A 24,483-nucleotide genomic window follows, 5' to 3' on the forward strand; every position below is an offset into this window, starting at 1 on the left:
GTATATAAATATGGACTAAACACGTCTCCTCCATAGACTGTATATAAATATGGACTAAACACGTCTCTCAAGCTGTAGATAAATTGTACTAAAAAACGTCTCCTCCATAGACAGTATATAAATATGGACTAAACACGTCTCCTCCATAGACCGTATATAAATATGGACTAAACACGTCTCCTCCATAGACTGTATATAAATATGGACTAAACACGTCTCCACCATAGACCGTATATAAATATGGACTAAACACGTCTCCACCATAGACCGTATATAAATATGGACTAAACACGTCTCCTCCATAGACTGTATATAAATATGGACTAAACACGTCTCCTCCATAGACTGTATATAAATATGGACTAAACACGTCTCTATAGACTGTATATAAATATGGACTAAACACGTCTCCACCATAGACCGTATATAAATATGGACTAAACACGTCTCCTCCATAGACTGTATATAAATATGGACTAAACACGTCTCCACCATAGACCGTATATAAATATGGACTAAACACGTCTCCACCATAGACCCTATATAAATAATGAACTAAAAGGAAACTTATTCAAAAATTGACACTTAAACATTCATAAGCATTATATTAACTACCTGAGATGACAGAAACCGTCCTTGGGAAAAAAACAAAAACATTTGACATGTATTTAAGTGTTTTATTTTAGCCCAAGCCCCGCCCACTAATATGGGGGGGTGGAGCTTATGACCTATACTGCATCCAGCCACCAGGGGCCGCTCTAGAGGAGCAGTTCCATTGTCCATATTTATTTAGAATCTATGCACAGAGATGAGGTTTAATGAGTAATGTGCATTCAACTGAGGTGGGCAGGGCTAGTTACATGATGGGCGGGGCTCCAGTGTCAGTACATATTAATGAGTCAGATTTTATTTGGTTGTCCGATAAATCATGAACACTGACGGCATGTCGAGATGTTTTATTTACATGTTTTATAAAACATTTTTTGTACTTCGGTAAAAAAGTGAATTTGAAATATACTGTTTGATGATTAGTTTCACATCTACAGACATATTCTACTATTTATACATATCGTTAGTCTAATAGCATAATTGCCTAAGTCATATTTTAAGGTTTTCAAAAAAACATAAAAACAACAAACACTGTAACTATAACAAAAACTGTAACAGCAAGTCAAAAATTACTTAAGCAATTATGCTTTTAGGCTAACGATATCATTGTTGTTTACCTTAACATTTTACACTTGTGCTCTGTGACAGACGTCCTGTCGGACTTCAGTCTCCCGTCTTAGTCAGTAAAAAACACAAATTCAGAGGGTGAGTTTAGCTTAGCACAGCTAGCATTATGTTTATAGCTAGCTGGTGTAATTGAAACTACTCTTAAAAACAGTTAGCAAACAGACTGGAAGCGGTGTCGTCGTTTTGACTTTCTTTTCCATTAACGTTCCTCGATAACAATGTACATTAATAATATTCTAGTAGTTCTTCAGAGGTTTTTTCGTTCCGTCCGTCAACCCGTCTTCCTCAGCATGACGACGATCTTCTTGAACTTTTTCCTGCTGGCGATGTCCAGCGGAGTTTCTCCATCCTGTAAAACCAGACGAGGATGAGAGATGTTGACATCAAACCAGATCATAGAAAGCTTCACATTGCGTTGCAGCATGTTTTAGTACGTACGTTATTTTATTTATTCGTACATTAGTTTTAGTAGCACTTTATAGTTTACATTAGGTACGTGCATTAGTCTCGATGTTGGTTTCTTTTTGTACATACGTTATTGTTTTTCTCATATGTTATTGTACATGTATGTGTGATTGTTACATATGAAATTTGTTCATTCTTGATGTTGGTGCCTCTGTTGTACATACGTTATTTCTTTGTATATTATTTTTTACGTACTGTCTTTTTCTTGTGTATGTTATTTTCCTTGTTTTATATATTTGATGTTGTTTTTGTACATTATTGTTATTTACGTACGTTATTCTTTGTACGACCATTTTTTTGGTACATACTATATTTATTTGTATGTTATGCACTTTTTTACGTAAGTTTTTTTCTTACATATTTTCCTTACGTACCATACTCTTGATGTTAGCGTGTATTTGTACATACATTATTGGATTAATTTATGTATGTAAAATATTTAATTATTTTGGGTACATACTTTAAATATTTATTCGTATGTTATTTTGTATGTACTTTTTTACGTTTGTTTTTTTCTTACGTATTTTCCTTACGTACCATATTCTTGACGTTAGTGTGTTTTTGTACATACATTGTTGTCTACTACGTACCTTATTTTTCGTACATCTGTTACTGTTTTGTAAGTATTTTGAAATCATTTTTTTATGTGTACGTTTGTTATTTGTCTCTCGTATGTTATTTTCCTCATGCACCCAAATTCTTGATGGTGGTTTATTTTTGTACCGTAATTACGTACGTTATTTTTCTGACATACGTTATTTTTCCGACGTACGTTATTTTATGTACGTACCTTATTCTTGATGTTAGTGTCTGCGTTTTTCTGCAGCAGCAGAGGAACCAGACGATGACTTTTCCTCTGACAGACGTAGTGAAGAGCGGTGTTCCCCTTCTACGAACAAAACCAACACATCTTTACTTTACAGAGTCTCTGAACAGCTGTGTATTGACTTGTTGGTCGACCTGCTGATAATAAATTTACAGTAGTTTGGCCTAGAAGTAACATCCCACGTTGAGACAGGGCAGAAAGTTAAAGGTACAGTCAGTACGGTCTGAGGGTGGAGCCACGATATTGATGCTCCGCCCACACTTCCTCCAGACTCACTGGTGTTTTTGTTTAATTAATCCTACGCTCTGCTCTACCTCCACCAGATACAAGCAAATATTAGATTATACACTGAACATATTTTTAACAACTGTCATGGCAACTGGTGGACACCCTGTTTGTACAGCATAACAAACTAAAATGAAACGTATAAAAAAAAGTCAAATGACACTTGAACATTCATCAACATTATATTAACCACCTAAAATGATAGAAACCATCCTAGAAAAAATTATCTGACGTGTACAGTATTTTAGTTTGGCCCAAGTCCCGCCCATTAAAATTGGGTGGGCGGGGCTTATGACTGTATCCTCCAGCCACCAGGGGGAGCTCTACTACCTTTGCCTTCACTTTAAAGGAGCTGTATCTGTATTTTCAGTCCAATGTGTTTACTCACATAGTCGACGGCGTTGATGTTGACATCGCTGCGCAGCACAGTCTCCATCAGAGTGACGTTACGTCTCTGTTTCTGCAACTGCAACAAAAAATAAAATAAAATAAAATAAAATGTCAAAGGAAAACACAACAACAACACACTCAGAGGTGATTGTGTGATTATTGTGGCGTGTTGAAGGTACCATGATGAAGTATCCGAGCAGCAGGATGGGCATCAGGATGGCGATCAACAGATAATCCCACAGAGAGAAACATGTCTTGGACACGTAGTGAAGACACGTCCTTTGTTTCTGAAAGAGTCCAAAAATCAGTCCACATGTTTTACGCTGTTTAAATTCAGTGATTCTCCACTTGGCAAAATCTTGCTCAGCCACTATCTACTTAAGATATTTACTTCAAGATGTTATTGTAATTTTTATTAATATCCTAATTCGTTTAAAGTAATTTCCCCCCTTGAGATTAATAAAGTAATTCTGATTCTGATGTATTTATTCCTAATTTGCTTTATATTTACTTATTCTGTTTTTATATTTAATCTTTATGGATTATATATGTATCTCTTTATCTTCATTGATATGAATGTATGTATTTAGTCATTTTATGTATTTATTTAATTTATTCCCCCTCCCTCCTCTTTTTTTGTAACTTATTCTGCTCTACGGCCTGTTATCATTTATTATATAAATTCACATATCAAGAAATGTTGTGTAAAACAAGTTCTTAAATAAATAAATAAATAAATTCTGTAATTCTGGGCCACTTAGACAAAACAACCCTTCACTCAAAGGCATTCACATACCATCCTACAAACCCGTTCTGCAGGTCCAGAAATCCCCCCCGGGCTGACCGCAACCCTGAAAAGCCTGATCCTCAGATCTATGTAACGCACAGGTGTCAAACATACGGCCCGCGGGCCAAAAGCTGCCCGACCGGAGGGTCGGTGGGTTCGTGTAACTGCCGGTATTCTTGACAGGCTCATATTTGACCCATTTAACAACATTCTTGTGTTGTTATTGAGGACATCATGAAGCCTCGTGAAATAAGGAACATGTACTTTTTACACATTTTGTTTTTTCTGGCCCATTTTTCTGGAGGGATGAATTTGCAAAGTGCCAAAAATTACTTTGGAAACATTAACTGCGATTTTTCCAATAAAAGTTTCTGATATTCCAGGTTTCACACAGTTTTAATAATATCTTTGCACTAAAACAAAGGGAAATATTTATGTATAGGTTAATCTGTAACAGGTGAGGGAACCTTGTTGGTCAGGTGGACGTCAGCCTTGTTGTCCAGCAGGTATTTGACCACGTTCTGGTTTCCACGGCGACAGGCGGCGATGAGCGGCGTGTCCCCGTTGGGAGCCTGAACGTTCAGCTGCGTCGGGTCGTTTTTCAGGTGTTCGTAAAGCTGGTGGACGTCTCCGAGATACGCTGCCTGACAGGCCGGCTACGCAGGACGACAGTGTGTTAGTCACAACATAAAAAAAGAAATACAGATATAGTTATGTGGACAAAACAATCTCAAAGGCTAATAGTCTAAACCTTCTTCCACATTCAGTTTACCGCTGCTTCTAGTATGTATGCTAAGCTAGGCTAAGAGGTTCCCACTCTTTCTAGTCTTTGTGCTAAGCTAGGCTAACAGTTCCGCCTGCCTATAGTCCCTGTGCTTAAGTAGCCTAAGAACATTTATGCTTGCAGTCTTTGTGCTACGCTGGGCTAACAGTTTCCCCCTGCTTCCAGGCTTTATGCTAAATTAGGCTAAGAGTTTTGTTCAGGTCCCGGTCCTAGTGCTAAGCTAGGCTAACAGTTTCCCCGTGCTTTCAGTTTTTATGCTTAACCAGGCTAATTGTTTTTCTGTTTCCAGTCTTTGTACTAACGTACACTTATATATTCCAGTCTTTATACTAAGCTAGGCTAACAGATTATCTCTGCCACCAGTCCCTGTGCTAAGCTAGGCTAACAGTTTCCCCCTGCTTTCAGGTTTTGTGCTTAACCAGGCTAATTGTTTTTCTGTTTCCAGTCTTTGTACTAACGTACACTAATATATTCCAGTCTTTATACTAAGCTAGGCTAACAGATTATCTCTGCCACCAGTCCTTGTGCTAAGCTAGGCTAACAGTTTCCCCCTGCTTCCAGGTTTTATGCTTAACCAGGCTAATTGTTTTTCTGTTTCCAGTCTTTATGCTACTCTAGGCTAACAGTTTCCCCCCGCTTCCAGTCTTTGTGCTAAGCTAAGCTAACCCTGCCGTGAACCTGCCTGGAGTGAACACACTCATGAGTCAGGAGTTATTTCGTCACACAAAATAAAACCAGTCTGTCCAGTTTCCTCCGTTTATCTTAACTAGAAATCAGCTGCACTAGAAACGAGGACGAACAAATATGTGAAACAAACAAACTTGGGTCCAGCTGCCACATCGTTAAATATCTGTGTAGTAGTTCAGACTATTTAACCAGTGACCTATGATTTAATCCAGCCCAGAATAGTCAAAAAACAACATTTATCATCATCAGTATTGGTTTTCACCTCATATCTAACTTGTTATTCATCCATATTCATGTAAACACTGGATTCAATGTTAATTTTTGGCCCAATCGTCCTTTTATCTTTAATAAACCACCGGTTTTCATCTAAAATTCCTTTGTTGTGTTAAATATCTGTTCTTGAGGAGATGGTGGAGCCTCGTCCCAATAAATACAAACAAAGAAAATGTACTTTTTACACGTTTTAACTTGCAAACAGGTCAAATTTGACCCTAACATGTTATGAGGTTTCAGCCACGTGTTGTGAGGAGAAATACACATTAAACTCAGGAATGATTCGCTCTGACTGTTTCCAGCTGGAGCTTCGTTCTGGATCCTGATCAGATGAAACATTGCGGCTGTTTCTGATAAAAGACACGAGTCAGGAATTTATTATTTCTCTTTCTATCAAATACCAAACGCAGGCGCTACCTTTAGTCTCAATGTATTTTATTTATCTTTATCATCAACATTATTATCATTAGCTTAACATACTTGTGCATTTAAAAACATCTCCTATAATACTGTTATTATTCCTATTATTATTCCTGCATCATTTCTTTAATATTTACAATATTTTACCTGTGTCATTCTTAATGTTTCTATACTATTTCTGCAGTATTTCTAATACTTCTATTACATTTGATGTAATAATTTCATTCTTGCAGGTTTTTTTTTAATAATATTTCTGCAGTGTTTCTATTTCTATTTGGATTAAATTTACTGCTTCATTTCTTTAATATTTCTGAGATTATTTTTTTATATTTTCCTGTAACATTCTTGTTGTATTTCAATAATATTTCCAGGATTATTTTTTCTCGTCACGTTCCTGTTGCCTTGGTTTAATATTTCCTGGATCCACTTTATGATAATTTCTGTAACATTTCCTGTTGTATTTTTATAATATTTCCTGTAATATTTCTCCAGTATTTCCTTAATATTTATAGTATATATTTCATGTATCATCCTTAGTTTTTCCTGTGGTACTTCTTTAATATTTGGATTAAATTCACTGTTGTATTTCTGTGACATTTCCTTTAATATTTCCCGGATTACTCATTTAATATTTATTATATTTTTCATGTATCATTCTTAGTTTTTCTACATTATTTCTATTAAATGTCGTGTTTTTCGTGACATTTCTTCAGGTGAAGTTAGAAGTTGAACTTCCAGTGTAAACGCCTCCGGCTATGACTTCGTCTAAATCTAATCTAATTCCTGTTTTGTTTCTTTCGGGTGAAACTTTGACTGAAGTGTCTCTGATGAAAAACACTTAACGAATGAAAAGAAGATCGGATTATAAACAGTTTGTTTCGGAGAAAAAAAGGTAAAAACGGAGGAATCTCTCTTACCTGCGAGTAGTGTTGCCCCATGACGGATAAATAAAACACACCTGGACGTCACGACACTTCCTGCAACAACACTTCCTGTTTCACCCGTAAAAATAAAAGCACGGCAGGGCCAAGTTTACTTGGTTGAATAAATGTTGATATTTATTGTTGTTTTGTAACTGGTTCGGATACATGTGCGGTTTGTTTTAACCCTTTAGATGTAAACATATATATTTATATCTACTTTTATATTTCTCCTTATATGGTTCGTACAGAGAGAAGAGAAATAAAAATAAAGAAAAGGAAAAGGACCAGAAACAAATACATAAGCAAACAATCAAACATAGACAAACAAAGATGAATAAATACTACAATTACTACTGATAACAGTAATAGTTGACCCTTCAATACACAACCAATATATTCCAAACAGGGGGCACCAGACCTGATAAAACGCTCATATTTGTGATTTAAAAATATTTAATATTCTACTTTATTTCAAATGTTCAGTTTAATCCCAATTGTAATAACTGTACATAAAAACAATAAAGAAATAAAGACATGGTAATATAAATATAAAATATAAAATCCTACAGTTTTACCAGGAATAAATAGAACTAGAAATTTGTTTCTGCTAATTAACAAAACAAAGAGTTTAGGTTGAAAATGTTGATGAAGAAAATAATTTCGTCTGAATAGATGTTGTTATTTTATTTTGAAGGCTGCGTTGCATTACCTTGTGTGTTTCCGGTGCTGGATCAGTTTGATTTGACACACCCTGAAGGGCCGCTCCCCTCACATTGATTCATTCTAGTCTGTGTGATTCATGTAATTTCAGGCTTAGACCAGATCAGAGTCACCAGGCAGGAAACGTCTCGCAGGTCACAGGTGATGAAGGGGAAGGTTGAGTCTGACACTGAGTTACACAGGACACCTGCACGTAGTGACGTCCCATTCTTAATCCTTATGGTTTAATATGACGTCATCAGCATGTGAAGCTCATCTCTACCACAGGTTTAGGAGAATCTGGAGAATCTGGAGAATCTAGAGTCCTTCTATTATTATAGATCATCCTATTATTATATGTCTGTCCTATTAAACGCTTTAAATGGCTTCCTTGTGGTTCCCCCCATTTCACATGTTTTAAGGAATCTTTGTATAAAATGAATATATGTGATGTAAATAGTGTGAAATAAACTAAACTAAATACAAGAAACTACATTTAAAACCTAATTGAACATATGTTTATATCATTTATATCAATAAATATGTATTTTTCTATAATTCTAATCGCTTCTTAGTTTGGTGTTTGAAATATGTGTCAGAGTGAAACATCTGTCCAGGTGTGTCTCGCTGGAGCGCATGCGCAAAGAGGAGGCCACACCCGCCGCTCTGAAACCGGAAGGTGGGAGTGAGTCATCCTCGTGCAGAGACGATCTTCGGCACCACCATCTCCGCCGTGAGTCGGTGTTTAGATCCGCGACGTTTCCACCGCTTCTTCTTCTCCTTCCTCCTCCTTCCTCCTCCTCCTCCTCCTCCTCTTCCTCCTCCTCTTCCTCCTCCACTCAGCGTGGAACCGGTCCACGGAGATCTCGACTCCGAGTCCCGGTCCAGTCCGGATCCAGCGCCGCCTCTGGGCTCCACATGTGTCCGCGGGATGGCGACAGGAGGCGGACAGAGATCTGACAGCGAGCCGGTAAATCTGCGCTCACTTTGTCTTTTTGTTATTTAGAGCAAATGTTTTAACCCTTTATTCACGGATAAATGAACAGTTTATTCAGTCAGCTGAGTAATTCATTCATTGACTGATAAGATAAGATGAGGGTTAGTGCACATTAACCCTGCATAGCACAACACTCAGGGAAATACCTCTGTACCTGTGGCCAGGAGTAAAAAAGTACGACAGTGGAAAATGTAATAATTTATAACAAGCAAACTTCCAGTTTAACATCGGGATCCATCAGCAAACATCAGAATTAAGATTAAGATTAAAAATCTTTATTTGTCGACAGCTGACAAGAGAGGAAGAGAAATAGTAAAGGACTAAAAAAGTGTAGGTAAATAAAATAAAATAAAATAAAATAAAATAAAATAAAAAGTACTGGATGTGTATGTATGTATGTGTATATAAATATATATATAAGTTCCTAATCTTAATTAATCAGTTGTATAATTTAATAATTATTAATTTAATTAATAATTTAATAAGTTAAATGTTTTAACAGCAGCTCTTATACAAAAATTACAGAATTTCCTTTTCATTCTGCCGCATTTAATTTGTTAAATTTAAGGAATATATTTCTTAAAGTTTTTTTTTTTTTTTTGGTTTATTGCAACTATTAATTAATTAATTAATTAATAATTTTGTTAATTGGTTAATAAACGTGTACATCTACTAATATATTCGTAAAAAAAAGCTGTATTTTGTTACTTTAAGTAGTGATTTGTCATTTTATTAAAGTTAAGATTTAAATTCTAATTTAATTTTCCTGAGGCCTGAGGTTTAGTTTCAGACGGAGACGTGAGCTCAGGTGTTTTTCCTTTTATTCAGTGAAGCAGGTTCAACAAGAATCAACGAGAATGTGGTCGAACACGTTTCACTCATTAAAACAACCGGAGAACAACTGGACACAGACACAGACACAGCGCCACCTCCAGGCCACATGGCCTCCTCCTCCTCCTCCTCCTCCTCCTCCTCCTCCTGCTCCTCCTCCTCCTCCTCCTCCCCCTCCCCCTCGTCCTCCCCCTCCTCCTCCTCGCCCTCCCTCTTCGTCCTCCTCTTCGTCCTCCCCCTCCTTCTCCTCCTCCTCCTCCCCCTCCTCCCCCTCCTCCTCCTGCTCTTCATCCTCCTCCTCCCCCTCCTCCTCCTCCACCTCCTCCTCCTCTTCGTCCTCCTCCTCCTCCCCCCCCTCCTCCTCCCCCCCTCCTTCTCCTCCTCCTCCTCCTCCTCCTCCTCCCTCCCTCTCTCCTCTCCCCTCCTCCCTCCTCCTCCTCCTCCCCCTCCCTCCTCTCCTCTCCTCCTCCTCCTCCTCATCCTCCCTCCTCCTCCTCATCCTCCCTCCTCCTCCTCCTCCTCCCCTCCCCTCCCTCCCCCCCTCCCCCCTCCCCCCCCCCCCCCTCCTCCTCCTCTCCCCCCCTCCCCTCTCTGATATAACTCCTTTAATGTGATTTAACCGTTACAGGATGTGAAACCTGTGGTAACGTGTTTGTTAGAACTAACAGCTGAAAGTTTCGGTTTGAGTTGTGCTCCTCCAGGAGGACACGAGGAGGCGTCTCATTTTATCAAAGCGACTCCAGCTCTGACTTATTCTGAGAAGATGCAACGATGCTTTAATTTGTCTTTAGATTCCACAAACTTCCCTGCGTCTCTGCTCCTGCTCTTCCACTCCTCCACCTCCTCCTCCTTCGTCTTCTTCTTCTCCTCCACCTCCCTCTCCTCCTTCTCCTCCTCCTCCTGGTCTGCAGCCTGGATGTTCACCCGTTGCCATGGTGACAGCATCCAGGCCCGTGTGTGAATCAGAGCTGCGTTTTTCTTTTTGTTTTTTTTTCATTCACACTTTGTCTCTTTGTTTAGACGTGAGGAGTGGGAACTCATCTTCCTCTTCTTCCTCTTCTCTTCTTCCTCTTCTTCTTCTTCTTCTTCTAATTCTTTCTTCTTCTAGTTCTTCTTCTTCTCCTCGTTGTCAGAGCGAATGACTCACTCAGATTGTTAGTTACCAGTTGCCGCGGTAACCGAGCTGAAGGCCTGATGGAGCTGACGATGACGATGATGATGATGATGAACTAAAACAAACTCACAGTTAAAGGAACATTCCACCAGAACTAAAGGCTCGTGTTGTTTTTGTTTTTTCTCCCCCCCCCCTGCAGTGAAGCATCATGGGAGGTGGCAGATGGGCGAGCTGGCCGCGGGCCGACCAGTGACACACACACACACGCACACACACACACACACACACACAAAAACACACACCATGGAACAAAGCTTCAGCTTAAACACCCTGGTGAGTCCTCAGTGTGTTATTATTATGTGTGTGTGTTTTACCTGTTTTTCTTATGTTGTGGGGACATTACGTGAAAACTTTAGGATAAAGACTTTGGGTCAAACTATCATCATTGTAATAAGTGCACATCTCTACGTGTGACGCTAATATGTGAGGAGCAGCGACACTAATCCTAGTAATAATAATAAATGTTAACAGGTGCTTTTCATGGGGAGAATAAATAGAAGCGGCGCGTTTCCTCCGTGTTTAAGGTGGATTTATTCCATCTCTTCACGCAGCGTCTCTTTTCCTCCCGGGGGGACAGAGGGTCTCTTATCCTCCTACACGGCCAAACAGTCGAGGGTCTCCTCATGTAAATGAGCCGAGTGACAAACGCTGCATTCAGGCTCCGGGTAGCGATGGTAAATCTGAGTTTCTTTTTCTGCCTGGAAACAGAGTTGGACTCGGCCGTGAGATGTTTTTAACACCTTGAACACGTTACTGACCTTAGACTCCGCCCGTCTAGAAATAAAACTTTAAGTTCTGTGTTATTAGCAGTGCATCATGGGTAATGTTGGACAGAGCTCTCTGTCTGGAGACGTCTTGTCATCCATCAAAGTTTATTTTGAGGTTAAGACCACACATTTTCTTTGTGCGTGGTCGCCAAGGTTACAGATGCTACGCGGCCGCTTCCACCGAGTTTCCACTGAAGTTTACCAGAGCTAACTGAGGAGCTAATGTAGAAAAAGAAAGGATGAGCCGGTCTAGAATACAAATATCGACATATTTTATCAGTTACACACAACCTGGACAAACACGAACTAGTCTCCTCCTCCTGGATGTAACTGAGCTCATAGTCCAGCGCCTCCTGGTGGATCATCAGTTCATGGTGATTATCTTTCTGCTGCTATTCAACAAGTTATTTATGAGGAGCTTCTCATTTCTTCACCAACCATGTGTAAAGACACATGGAGAAGATGTTAGTCTGGTGGAGGAGATGTTAGTCTGGAGGAGGAGATGTTAGTCTGGTGGAGGAGATGTTAGTCTGGAGGAGGAGATGTTAGTCTGGAGGAGGAGATGTTAGTCTGGTGGAGGAGAAGATGTTAGTCTGGAGGAGGAGATGTTAGTCTGGTGGAGGAGGAGATGTTAGTCTGGAGGAGGAGATGTTAGTCTGGTGGAGAAGATGTTAGTTGGGAGGAGATGTTAGTCTGGTGGAGGAGGAGATGTTAGTCTGGTGGAGAAGATGTTAGTTGGGAGGAGATGTTAGTCTGGTGGAGAAGATGTTAGTCTGGTGGAGAAGATGTTAGTCTGGTGGAGGAGATGTTAGTCTGATGGAGGAGATGTTAGTCTGGTGGTGGAGGAGATGTTAGTCTGGTGGAGGAGATGTTAGTTGGGAGGAGATGTTAGTCTGGAGGAGGAGGAGATGTTAGTCTGGTGGAGGAGATGTTAGTCTGGTGGAGAAGATGTTAGTCTGGTGGAGGAGGAGATGTTAGTCTGGTGGAGGAGGAGATGTTAGTCTGGTGGAGGAGGAGATGTTAGTCTGATGGAGGAGATGTTAGTCTGGAGGAGGAGAAGATGTTAGTCTGGTGGAGGAGGAGATGTTAGTCTGGAGGAGATGTTAGTCTGGAGGAGGAGATGTTAGTCTGGTGGAGGAGATGTTAGTCTGGTGGAGGAGATGTTAGTCTGGTGGAGGAGATGTTAGTCTGGAGGAGAAGGGTCAAATCATTGGCTGCATCAAGCAGAGGAAACATGTAGAAACTACTAAACTACTGGGTTAAGACCTTTATTCCAGACTGGAAGGACAGTGGAGAACCATGTTCTACCAGGAAGAAATAAATCCTGATTGATGGAGATCAATCGCACAGCGCGGATCTTACCTGCACCAGAATTAACGTGAACATTATGTACGACATTAAAAAATGTTCTATTATCCGTCTGGTTGTTGTTTAAATGCCGGTCTGACACATGAAGGACTGTAGTTTATTATATCACGTAATAGGTTTTAAATTTTGAACATAGCTCCATTAAGCTCTGCATGTAAACGCACTGAGTGTTTCCTTCTAGATTATTTCTGGACTGAGTTGAGGCCTTGATGCTGTTCTCTGAGGGTTCTGCAGAATAAGTCCAGCTGTTGTTGTTGTTGTTGTTGTTGTTGTGTAGAAGAAGCTGGCGGCTGAACCCGACTACACCGACGTGTCTCTGACGGCGGCCGAACGCGTCCGTGCTCTGGGGAAGATGGGATGCAGCGTAGAGATCAACCAGGACATCGCGCCCAGACGCTACTTCCGCTCCGGGGTGGAGATGGAGCGCATGGCGGCGGTCTACCTGGAGGAGGGCAGCCTGGAGAACGCCTACGTCCTCTACACCAAGTTCATCACGTGAGAGACAAACACACGGTGACGTGGGACGGGACAGGACGGGACAGGACGGGATGGGACGGGACGGGATGGGACGGAGGTTTTTGTAACTGCTGGTTGTTTGTCCCAGTCTGTTCGTAGAGAAGCTGCCCGGACACAGAGACTACCAGCAGAGTTCAACCGTCCCAGAGAAACAGCTCATCATGAAGGTAAATGGAGCCCGTCCTCAGCTCCTTCCCTCACAGGAGACTCTTGTCTGGGGCCCCGAGTCCCTCCAGGACACATGGGGGCGCTAATGTCCTGGTTTGGTTCTGTTCTGCTGCATCTGCTCATCATTGATGGAGAGGGAAGAAGGAAGGAAGGAAGGAAGGAAGGAAGGAAGGAAGAAGGAAAGGAAGGAAGGAAGGAAGAGAGGAAGAGGAAGGGAAGGGAAGGAAGGAAGGAAGGAAGAGGAAGGGAAGAGGAGAAGGAAGGAAGGAAGGAGAGGGAAGAAGGAAAGGAAGGAAGGAAGGAAGGAAGGAGAGGGAAGAAGGAAAGGGAAGGAAGGAAGGAAGGAGAGGGAAGAAGGAAAGGGAAGGAAGGAAGGAAGGAAGGAAGGAAGGAAGGAGAGGAAAGGAAGGAAGGAAGAGGAAAGGAAGGAAGGAAAGGGAAGGAAGGAAGGAAGGAAGGAAGGAAGGAAGGAAAGGAAGGAAGGAAAGGAAGGAAGGAAAGGAAGGAAGGAGAGGGAAGAAGGAAGGAAGGAAGGAAGGAAGGAAGGAAGGAGAGGGAAGAAGGAGAAGGAAGGAGAGGGAAGAAGGAAAGGGAAGGAAGGAAGGAAGGAGAGGGAAGAAGGAAAGGGAAGGAAGGAAGCAAGCAAGCAAGGAAAGACAATGAAGGAAGTGAGTAAGGAAGGAAGGAAGGAGGAAAGCGAAGGAAGGAAGGAAGGAAGGAAGGAAGGAAGGAAGGAAGGAAGGAAGGAAGGAAGGAAGAAAGGAAGGAAGCAAGGAAAGACAATAAAGGAAGTGAGTAAGGAAGGAAGGAAAGAGAGGAAAGGAAATAAGGAAGGTAGGGAGAAGGAAAGCGAAGGAAGGGAGGAAGGAAGGAAGTAAGGAAGGAAGGAAGGATAAATAAACACGTCTTGTGTCTCGTGTCTGCTGAGACGTACTAATAAATAAAGACGTCCTAATAAATAGTCTGAGGACAGTGAGGGGACGTCCACCTCGTCCTGACTCTGACTCTCTCGTCTCTCGGCAGAAACTTCAGGAAGTGGCGTTTCCTCGTAAAGACGAGCTGAAGAAGCGTCTGCAGGAGAAATACAGCAGGGAACACAGCGAGTACCTCAGAGCCCAGGTCAGAGGGCGTCGTCCAATCACGTGTCACCTTGTGTGTTTGATTGGCAGCGGGAGGTTTAGCCCTTAATCAGATTAAACCACGCGTTTAACGTTGATACAGATCCGGCCTCTCATACAGGAGCTCAGTCATATAAATATATGTGTAAATAAATGGGGATTATCCAGTGGAATGGGCCGGACATGGTGAGTACATGTGACTTTATTAAAGTTAGCATTCAGTGGACGCTAACGCCTCCTTCTTTATGGATCTAAACACCAGTCACATGCTCGGTGTTTCTCTGTGTGATGCAGATTCATAATATAAACCGGGGGTCGATGTTAGACTCAGTCCAGCGTCTGTTCATCGTCATTGTGGCATTTGACACTTTGGGTCTGATTCACTGAAGGTTTGCATGTAGAAAAACACATGCAAACGTCATAAAACGCACAAACGTCTGACGAAGCTGATCCACTAAGGGGCAGTGGGGGGGGGGGGGGGGGGGGGGGTCTATCAGACGGGCAAAACGTGAATCTGGGGGGAGAAAATGTTAGTTTTGCTAAGTTAAATGTGGGTATATATACAGCATGCATGTGCAAAATGAACACTATCACAAAATAATTACAAAAAAAATGAATGACACTGGTTATTGTGGTTCACATTTGTGTTCAAAAACATGACTGGACGAAGTAAAACGGGACAAAACATTAATCACACACGTCGCGGTGGAATAGACCTCGGTAAAAACACAATTTTCCCAACGTTTTCTTTTAATTGCCTCCCTAACACTTGCTAACACTTCCTAGATGCTTTTCTTCTTCAGCTCACATGATTTGAGCTGGCGGGAGCTCAACAGCGCCACCCTGCCATCAATGTAGCACAATGTTATTCTCTGGTCAGGAGTGGAACTGCACCAGTAAATAGATGAAGATGTGTATCTGGGTTTGGCTTAATGAATATTAGATACGGACGTTTCTGACAAAACGCACAAAATATTGGGGAAATAGATGATTTAGCGCACACAGGGTGATTTATCAGAGCTGTGACTGTTTTTTTGCGTCTATATTTAGTCTTAACTGGCCCAGCAGTGACGTAAATGGCTGCTTGTATTTTTGTGAGGAGGACGAATGACAGAAGCACAAATAACTGAGACGTGTCTCTTGTCCAGCAATGACCTGTTATTATTTGCTTCCTTCTTCTAACGTCTTGTCATCTTTTCTTAATTTCCTAACTTCATTTCAGCCTCACATATTTCCTTTCTCCTAGTTATATTAATGTTTCTTTGCTGTAACTCCAAAATATATTTATTTGCCTCCAATTCCTTGACTTCAAATTTCATTTTGTCCCGTTCTCTCTCTGGTGAAAAGCAGCCTGCAGCACTTTTGCACCTCTTGTCAATTACATATGCAATCTTAGTAGATCACCAACAACACGCGCAGTCTATCTTATTTATTTTAGTAAATCAGAGCCTTGGTTGATGACAGACAGGCCAATAACGTACCACTTCCATACGTTTGCTAAGTCAAAGAGTCGAGTTTTACACTTTGCCCCGGGTTCAATGGTCCTGCTGTTTCCTCAGAGCCAGGCGGTGGTAGTGGATGGGTGTGGCCAACACCTGCAGCGGCTCACCCTATTGGACGAGGACAGGAGGCGGCTCCTCCTGCTGGAGGAGGAGAAGCAGCGCGTCGCCGCCCTCCGCCGCATGCAGATTGAATCGGAGCAGTTTCGATACTTCGAGGACCAGCTGAGGCGTCAGGAGCTGGCCAATAGGAGAGGAGAGGAGGCGGAGCAAAAGGTAGTGACACCTGTGTTTTACGCTATAACTACTTCCATGTTTACTTCTAACGTTGCTACAGGAGCTAATAACGCTACAGCTAAGGCTGTAGATGTAGACTGAGACTGAGATGTAATCTGACATCAATTTACAATCTGAACTTCTGTCCCTAAGAGGTTTCAACCTGATTCGCACCTTGAGACTGGAGCCAATGACTGATAATGGGTCTAGACCATTCATTGGGACAGAGGACAGAGTTTTCTATTTAAACCTCAAACTTCTCACCAGTCCCTTAGAACTGAAGAAACTACTTTGTTTTTTGTGTTTTTTTGTATGAACCATGTTCCTAAAAGTTTTTTGTAGTTGCATCAGCTGTATTGTTGCAGTACCGTGTTTCTCCTGCAGGCGGACACCAAAGTGCCTGAGGTCACGGATGGCTCCTGTTTGTCTCAGCGGCCAATCAAAGCCAGCGTACGATCACAGGGGGCGGATCCTAACAGGAACAGACCGCCTGCTCCGGTCAGCCAACCGGCCGCCACGTTGGCTGGAGTACACGGTACGACAGACAGGAAATGAGCTATACAGCAGCCTCCAGCCACCAGGGGGAGCTCCACGTGCTTTGGCTTTAGAGGAGCTGTCATGGCGTCCACTTTTCCACCAACCAAGTTCAACTCAAATGCAGAGTTCCCCAAACATCTACCTGAAGGAAACACCGTCACACGCTTTAAAGTGTGTTTCTATCCTTCTGTGCAGGTCAGAGGGTCGAGGGTCTCAGGCGGGTGGTCATTCCCAGAGATCTGACGTATCGTTTCCTCTTGTTGGCCGACTCCAACACAGCCAGAGGAATAGAAACCTGTGGAGTCCTCTGTGGACGACTGGTGAGACGGCTTTCTGTTTGCAGGATGCTTACGAATCCAAAAAGGTTTATTTTAGGTTATTGTGAGGACAATATGCAGGAAATATGACTGGTGGTGGACTAGTGGTTCACTGGCTGCCCACTGCTCCAGTTATGAGTTCAAATATGGCAAAATAAGGCTGATTTGATTGAGAAAATGGACAAAAGGACACAATAACTTTTGTTCTTTGTGAATGTCTGATGGCAGCTAAATAAATGAACAACTGATTCTGTGATTGTGTCTCGCCCTCAGACGCACAATGAGTTCGTTCTTACTCATGTCGTGATCCCGAAACAATCAGCCGGTCCGGATTTCTGCGACATGGAGAACGTGGCGACTGTCAGTTCAGGACCACAGAACTGTGACACTGGTTTAGGATCCATGTACGACACCTGCTAAGACACATAGGGCATGTTAGATTAAAGCTAATCTAATGCTAAACACATGCTAACCGAAAAGTTCATGTAAATATTTAAATTATCTTCACCACATGGAGTCGTCCTAGTTATGTGAAATTGTAGATGAACACATGAACTTGTGAATTAATTCAGAATAAGGTTTTATTCTCTGCAGTTTTATGCAGATTGAGATAAATTCTCTTTGAAACAAAACATCGTTAGCCTAATAGCATAATTGCCTAAGTCAGGAATGACAATATATATATATATATATATAAAAAATGTCTAATCAACCAAAGATTTTGCGACCCCCCTGCAGTGCCTCCGCTGACCGCCTGCGGGTCACGAACCCCCTGTTGAACACCGATGGCCTAAGTGATATTTGAAAGTGTTTGGAAAACAGGAGAAAAACACAATTTTTAGCAGCACATCGATATTTTTATTGGTATTGTTACAGTAAGTAAAAACAAATATTTAGGCAATTATACTATTAGGCTAACGAAATGTTGTGTTTTAACAGAGCTAAGCTAACAGTCCCCCCCTACTCCCAAGTTTTACGCTAAGCTAGGCTAACCACATTCAGATGGATGAGAAACAAGAGGCAGTGGAGAAGATGGAGAGCAAAAGAATTCAAGAGCTCAGTTAACTTTTATTAGTGATTCTTTCCTTTCTAGCATGTGGCACTTAGCTAAAATCTGAACATGACCAACTCCCTGTGCCCTGACCTTTGACCTCCCCTGACACATGTAGTGACATTCAGTGACACAGATAATTAAATAAGATTAATTCTGTATGTGGTATAAAATAAAACGTCCTGGTAACGTTGAGTTCTCTTGGTAATCTGACCAACAGTCGCTATCCTAATTAACGTATAAGACGTTGTTTATTTATCCCACGTACGAAGTTTCCTTGTCACAGTAGAGCAGAACTAGACAAGAATATAACCAAGAAACAATAACAAATTCTTTTACAGGTGACTCCATTAATTCCCAATTTAAGGCCTTAAAACAAGCATAATTTTGACCTTTTATAGTTCTGTTGCTCATTGGTGGAGCCCACCTCAGGGATGTCCCGAGCTGATAGTTGAATGACAATAAATTAAGTTTTGGTCTCAGATTTTCCTTATTTTTCATACTTTGTTTATGTCTCAAATTTAACCTATAATGGTCTTAAATTTCACTGGTTCAAACCCCGTTTAAACTTTGTCTTATATGGTCACAAAGTTATACGCTCCCAAATCATTTTAGTGAGACCATTATAATAAAATTATTGGTCAAAGTTTTATCAGAAATACATGAGAATATATCACTACTGATGAGTTTCACCACCGGGTGGATTTCTTTTACATTTTAGTGCCGTACGCTAAAGAATTGCTGAAAATAATAATCAAAAGTAAAATAAGGAAGGATGAGATTACGTCCCCACATCGTGATGGGCCTCGGGGGCTCGTAAAGACTCGAGGTCCCCGTAATCCCTGCAGGCCGTCAGGCATGGTGTCCCCAAAAGCTCCCGTAAACAAACCGTGCACCACCACCACCACCACCCGCCCACTGGTCGCACTCGCAGAAAAATGAGGCTGTGTTGTATTTTTCCTTCTGCTTCATTTGCATGATCAAATGTCCCCATGGCAACAAGTGCCTGTGGTCGAGCAACAGATGAGTAGCGCGAGGGAGGGATGGGAACAGATGGACCGAGGTCTCAGTCTGCAGCGACGTTGGTGTTAATCACAGCAGAGATTCAGATGTTGGTGTTATTTACAAAAAGCGTTTCAAAAAAGACAATTGGACTTGTAGAGTTTCGGGACGACCACTAATTAGTCCCTATGAATGTTGGACTTACAGATTCAGATACTTCATTAGTCCCAGAGAGGCAGTTAATTTTTGCAGTCAACCCATAACAACCTCAACAAAATACATTAAAGCAGACTTAATTGTATTTTCCATAAATGCCTATTAAATAATACCGTCTTTTCATAGCTTTTCCCCTGGTTGCGCTGCTTTCAAACATGTATTTTCATATAAAAGCTCTTATCCAATCACATTTCAGCCACGATTTGTTGCTAGGGTCAGAGAAATCTGCCGGAGGCCTTCAGAATCAGTTCTACAGGCCCTGCAGCATAAAATAAGTGTTGATCAATCAGATTTTGAGTTGACGACTCCAGGGCCGTAGCTAACGTTAGCGTATTCATGCCCTTTGACTGGATAGTAGAGAGTGAGCTAGCCAGAGTTAGCAAACAGCATCTGTTGTGAGCTTAATCTTGATCTACTGCGACTGTCGGTGTTGTTGTAGTCCAGTGTGTGACCTCTGACCTCTGGTGTGTTCAGACTCATCCCACCCAGACGGCCTTCCTCTCCAGCGTCGACCTCCACACTCACTGCTCTTATCAGCTGATGCTGCCGGAGGCCGTCGCCATCGTCTGCGCTCCTAAACACAACGAGTAAGATCCAACGCACAGACACACAGCAGACTTCATTTCCCATGAGGCCTTTCAGCCCTGGTTATGTGTAACTCTGACTCTCTGTCTCAGCACCGGTGTGTTCAGGCTGACCGGTCCAGGGATGACGGAGGTTTCTGGATGTAGACTCAAAGGTTTCCATCCTCACTCCAAGGAGCCTCCTCTCTTCGCTGTGAGAACCTTTGTCTGAAACTTCTGTCTGTCTTTATGGGGAAACTTGAAATGAAATGGTGCTGCAGCTAATTTTAGCAAACGTAGAAAAATACTCTGGTAAAAGTAAAATAATTCAACTCCTTTACTCAAGTAGTCCAATCAGTTTTACAAGAGGTGTCTTAAAAATCAGATCTAGCATCATGGTTGTTGTATGTTTTGACAGAGCTAGGCTAATGTTTCCCCCTACTTACAGGTTTTACTAGCATGCTACAGTTCCCACTTAAGTTAGCTAGCAATGTAACAGTTTCCCTCCTACAGGTTTATGCAAGCAAGCATTTCCCTTTACGGATTTTATGCTGAGCTAGGCTAACAGTTTCCTCGAACTTACAGGTTTTATGCTAAGCTAGGCTAGCCACAGGACAGGACCGGGGGCCGAGAACATTCAGACGTACTGTCCCTTTAAATCTGTGTCCTGAAATGGCAGCAGGTGATGTTCAGGTGTAAATTGTGTAACTTTCTCGTCCTCTCAGGTGTGTAAACATGTGGTGGTCAGGGACTCAAAGCTCAGCCTGCTGGACCTCAGGTGACAGACAGGAGGCGCTGTCCATCCGTTTACTGCCAGGCTTTTACTCTGAAGAGGAAACTGTGAAGACGCTGCCTCTGCGTGTTTTTTTTTTTGTTTGTTTTTTTGAATGAAGTGTTTTAACACATTTGATGTTTTTTGTTCGATGGAGTTGTTTGTTTGCTTCTGGATTCGGCTGCTGGCTGCACACACACACACAGATCTCTATTTTTCTGCTTTTGCTTTGCGGCTTTTAAAGTTTCCGCTGCGGTGTTTGGTTTTGCTGTGTTCAAAGGACGTGAAGAAGTGTCGGTAGTTGAAGTGACAGAGTGCCTTCTCCTGAAATAAACCCACGTCACACGTGAATGTTTGTGGCAGACGAGCTAAGACGAGTTCACGCAATCTGCTCAAAAAGGAAACTTGAAGACGAAAAATAATCCTGATATTTTACATATGTAAAGCAGAAGTGCACTTTTAGACATCGTTTTAGCTCCTTAATGCTGCTCCCACGTTTTTACTTGGCTCCTGAACGCCCCACGGAGACATCAGCAGAGATTTATCTCAATTAAGAGACGTTAATAAAAGAGCAATATGTAAAATCTGAGAGACGAAAGCAGCACATGGAGGTATTTAAAAGAACAACAAAAAAACAAAACATGAAGGAGTAAATAATTAAAGGAGTCTCAGAAATCTGTGGTTTGTGTTCAACATGTTTGTGGCTCTTACGTTGTTAATAATTCCGAGAGCTGCATCAGTTTGACTCCAACCCACCAGCACAGAGACGTTAGAAGAAGAATTTACATAAACTGGCCAAAAAAAAGCCAAAAAAAAAAGCCTCCATCCTTCCTTCCCTCCTTCCTTCCTTCCTTCCTTCCTTCCTTCCTTCTCCATCAATCAGGATTTATTTCTTCCTGGTAGAACATGGTTCTCCACTATCCTTCCAGTCTGGAATAAAGGTCTTAAGCCAGTAGTTTAGTAGTTTCTTGATGTTTCCTCTGCTTGATGCAGCCAATGATTTGACCCACGACTAACATCTCCTCCACCAGACTAACATCTCCTCCTCCACCCGACTAACATCTCTCCACCGACTACATCTCCTCACCAGACTAACATCTCCTCCACCACCAGACTAACATCTCCTCCTCCACCAGACTAACATCTCCTCCTCCACCAGACTAACATCTCCTCCACCAGACTAACATCTCCTCCACCAGACTAACATCTCCTCCTCCACCAGACTAACATGGTTGGTGAAGAAATGAGAAGCTCCTCATGAATAACTTGTTGAATAGCAGCAGAAAGATAATCACCATGAACTGATGATCCACCAGGAGGCGCTGGACTATGAGCTCAGTTACATCCAGGAGGAGGAGACTATTCTTCTTCTTCTTCTTCTTCTTCTTTGTTTTTTTTTTTTTTGGCCAGGTTGTGTATTTTCTTTTTCATTAGTCCTGTTTTCTGGCTCAGGATTTTTCCTTTTTTTCCACCAAATATTCAAACCCCACAAACACGGAACAAACCACTGAGCTGCCTTAGGTTGTTTTTTTTGTGAAATAAATGTAGAGATAGTGAATCTGCAGCTTGACGCTCTGTTACAGACGAGAAGACGTGGTGTCTTGATGTCTCTTTGTAGGTCGTGTTTGTGCGTTCGGTGTCGGTAGTTTTAATATTCTCTCTCTCTCTCTCTCCGTTGTGTTTCAGCTGTGAGGAACATTACATTCAAATTAATGAATTAAATAAAGTTCTCCTGATGTCGCCTCCCTCATCTGGCTCTGCCTGTACTGTACATGAACTCTGTCAAATCAAACTATTTTTCTCTAAATTTTATTCCTATGACTCGTTGATTTTTAAAGACAGACGTCTCTAACAAACCTCCAGATGTGTCAGGAATGGAGGCCTTTTTTAATGTTCAGGTGTTTACGTGTGTGTGTGTGTGTGTTTTCTTTTTTGCAGAGTTTTATTGATTGCTGTTTTTTGAAAATGACTTGATTTATTATTATTTTTTCGGTAATAAAACACCAACTGCTGCTCCGACCCGAGTTTTGGTTCTGTCTGTTCTGAACATTTTATTTTAAAACTTCGTCTAGTTACCGAAACCACTGAGGAAAACCAGAAGCTAGCTGCTAATGCTAATGCTAGTGCTAATGCTAATGCTAATGTTAGGTTATCATGTTTTCATTAACCTTTTACCCGAGCTTTTATTTGTTCTGCATCTTTAATGTCTTCGATTTATTTGGGATCAGTCGGACCTGAGACGTATAAAAACTAAACATCATCTTTGAACAGGAAGTTTTTGAAAACAACCTCATATATGCACACTGGAATTATTTCATTATTTATATATGTTATCTATGTAAGTACCAAGTCAACAATGAAAGAACAGAATAGAAGAAAATGGGACACAACATAAAACAGTTTATTTTAATACCTGAACATGTCTGAGCTAAGACAGAATTGCAAACAATTAAGTCCCAATGTCCTCAAATGAGTACTCGCTAATCACCAAAATTGCTGATTTGTTCAATTTGTGCCTCATATCAAACTAGAAACATTAATAAGCACAAATAAATAAGTTTTAAAGTTTGCTACCACCAGATGCCAGCCTCCACCAATGGGTCAAAGCAGAATAAGAAGCTGCAATAAAACCTAATTCTTAACGTCCCCACATGAGGACGCAGAGTCTCATGAGGTCAACAACTGTAACCATGGTAACCATGCACAAAGGTCAAGACATGCAGTATCACAAGTTACAAGAAAAAGAAAAAATATATATATTCAATTTAAATCCTTTAGATATTTACTAAACTTTATTTGTGTTCCTTTATTTGAACCAACAGCTAGCTGCTAATGCTAATGTTAATGCTAATGCTAATGAAATATTTGTGTTTTCAGATGAAGACTGTTGCTCCTTTGTGTCACTTTCCTTCCTCTCTTCTAGTTGTCTAGTTAACCCTTTAAGGGGCGAGGAACCACGTTTACATTTGTTTAAGGACAAAGACCCAGATGTTCAGTTTAATGCAGGAACATTAAAAATGAAATAATTAAAAACAGTCTTCTGACGTCCTACAGTAACACTTCCACGTATTTCAATGAGTGTCCGACGAAGGTTTAAACAGACGATGGTCTGACTAGTGCCAACGGTGCAGGATACAAAACAAAACCCCTAAAATTCACCAAAAAGAGTCTCAGATGCTGCGTTTCATTTCATCTTCCTCACAGTGAATTTAAATTATGGGATATCACCAGAGTTACAGCTCAAAACACCTTTCAATGGAAACAAATACAAACTCTATCGAAATTTCAGAAACATCACTTTTATTTTGAAAAACTGTGATGGAAACACAACTACTGATGATTGTGGGGAATTTCAAGAAAACAAAAAATTCCTTGTATATTTTGTTCAGAGACAAGAACTAATTTTATTTTTTAATACGAGATGATTAGATTGAATGTAAGAATATTTCGCTTCTTCCTAGTGATGCTGTTTGTGCAGTGTGTAGAATCCTGGTCGTGATTTATCTCAACTGAAGGTAAAAACTAAGACTAGTTCC

The 24,483-nt window shown here is 41.2% G+C and overlaps 2 protein-coding genes across 2 annotated transcripts; one reads left to right on the top strand and one right to left on the bottom strand.

Annotated features, from left to right (window-relative positions):
- Nucleotides 1–941: 941 nt before the first annotated feature.
- Nucleotides 942–7,172, bottom strand: ankrd22 (ankyrin repeat domain 22). Its single transcript, XM_047608381.1, has 6 exons — nt 7,071–7,172; nt 4,457–4,645; nt 3,382–3,489; nt 3,201–3,278; nt 2,492–2,590; nt 942–1,585 (listed from the first exon to the last, which is right to left on the bottom strand). Exons 1-6 carry the CDS (start codon nt 7,089–7,091, stop codon nt 1,508–1,510), a joined length of 573 nt encoding a protein of 190 aa, XP_047464337.1. The 5' UTR covers nt 7,092–7,172; the 3' UTR covers nt 942–1,507.
- A 1,300-nt stretch (nt 7,173–8,472) lies between these two features.
- On the top strand, nt 8,473–21,085 carry stambpl1 (STAM binding protein-like 1). The gene is made up of 12 exons (XM_047608223.1): nt 8,473–8,745; nt 10,917–11,050; nt 13,190–13,407; nt 13,517–13,595; nt 14,620–14,715; nt 16,274–16,489; nt 16,874–17,024; nt 17,222–17,346; nt 17,617–17,725; nt 20,052–20,199; nt 20,290–20,389; nt 20,901–21,085. The coding sequence occupies exons 2-12, from the start codon at nt 10,940–10,942 to the stop codon at nt 20,955–20,957; spliced, it is 1,410 nt and encodes a 469-aa protein (XP_047464179.1). The 5' UTR covers nt 8,473–8,745; nt 10,917–10,939; the 3' UTR covers nt 20,958–21,085.
- The last annotated feature ends 3,398 nt before the right edge of the window (nt 21,086–24,483 follow it).

Source organism: Mugil cephalus, chromosome 16 (assembly GCF_022458985.1).
Source record: "Mugil cephalus isolate CIBA_MC_2020 chromosome 16, CIBA_Mcephalus_1.1, whole genome shotgun sequence".
Taxonomy (NCBI): Eukaryota; Metazoa; Chordata; class Actinopteri; order Mugiliformes; family Mugilidae; genus Mugil; species Mugil cephalus.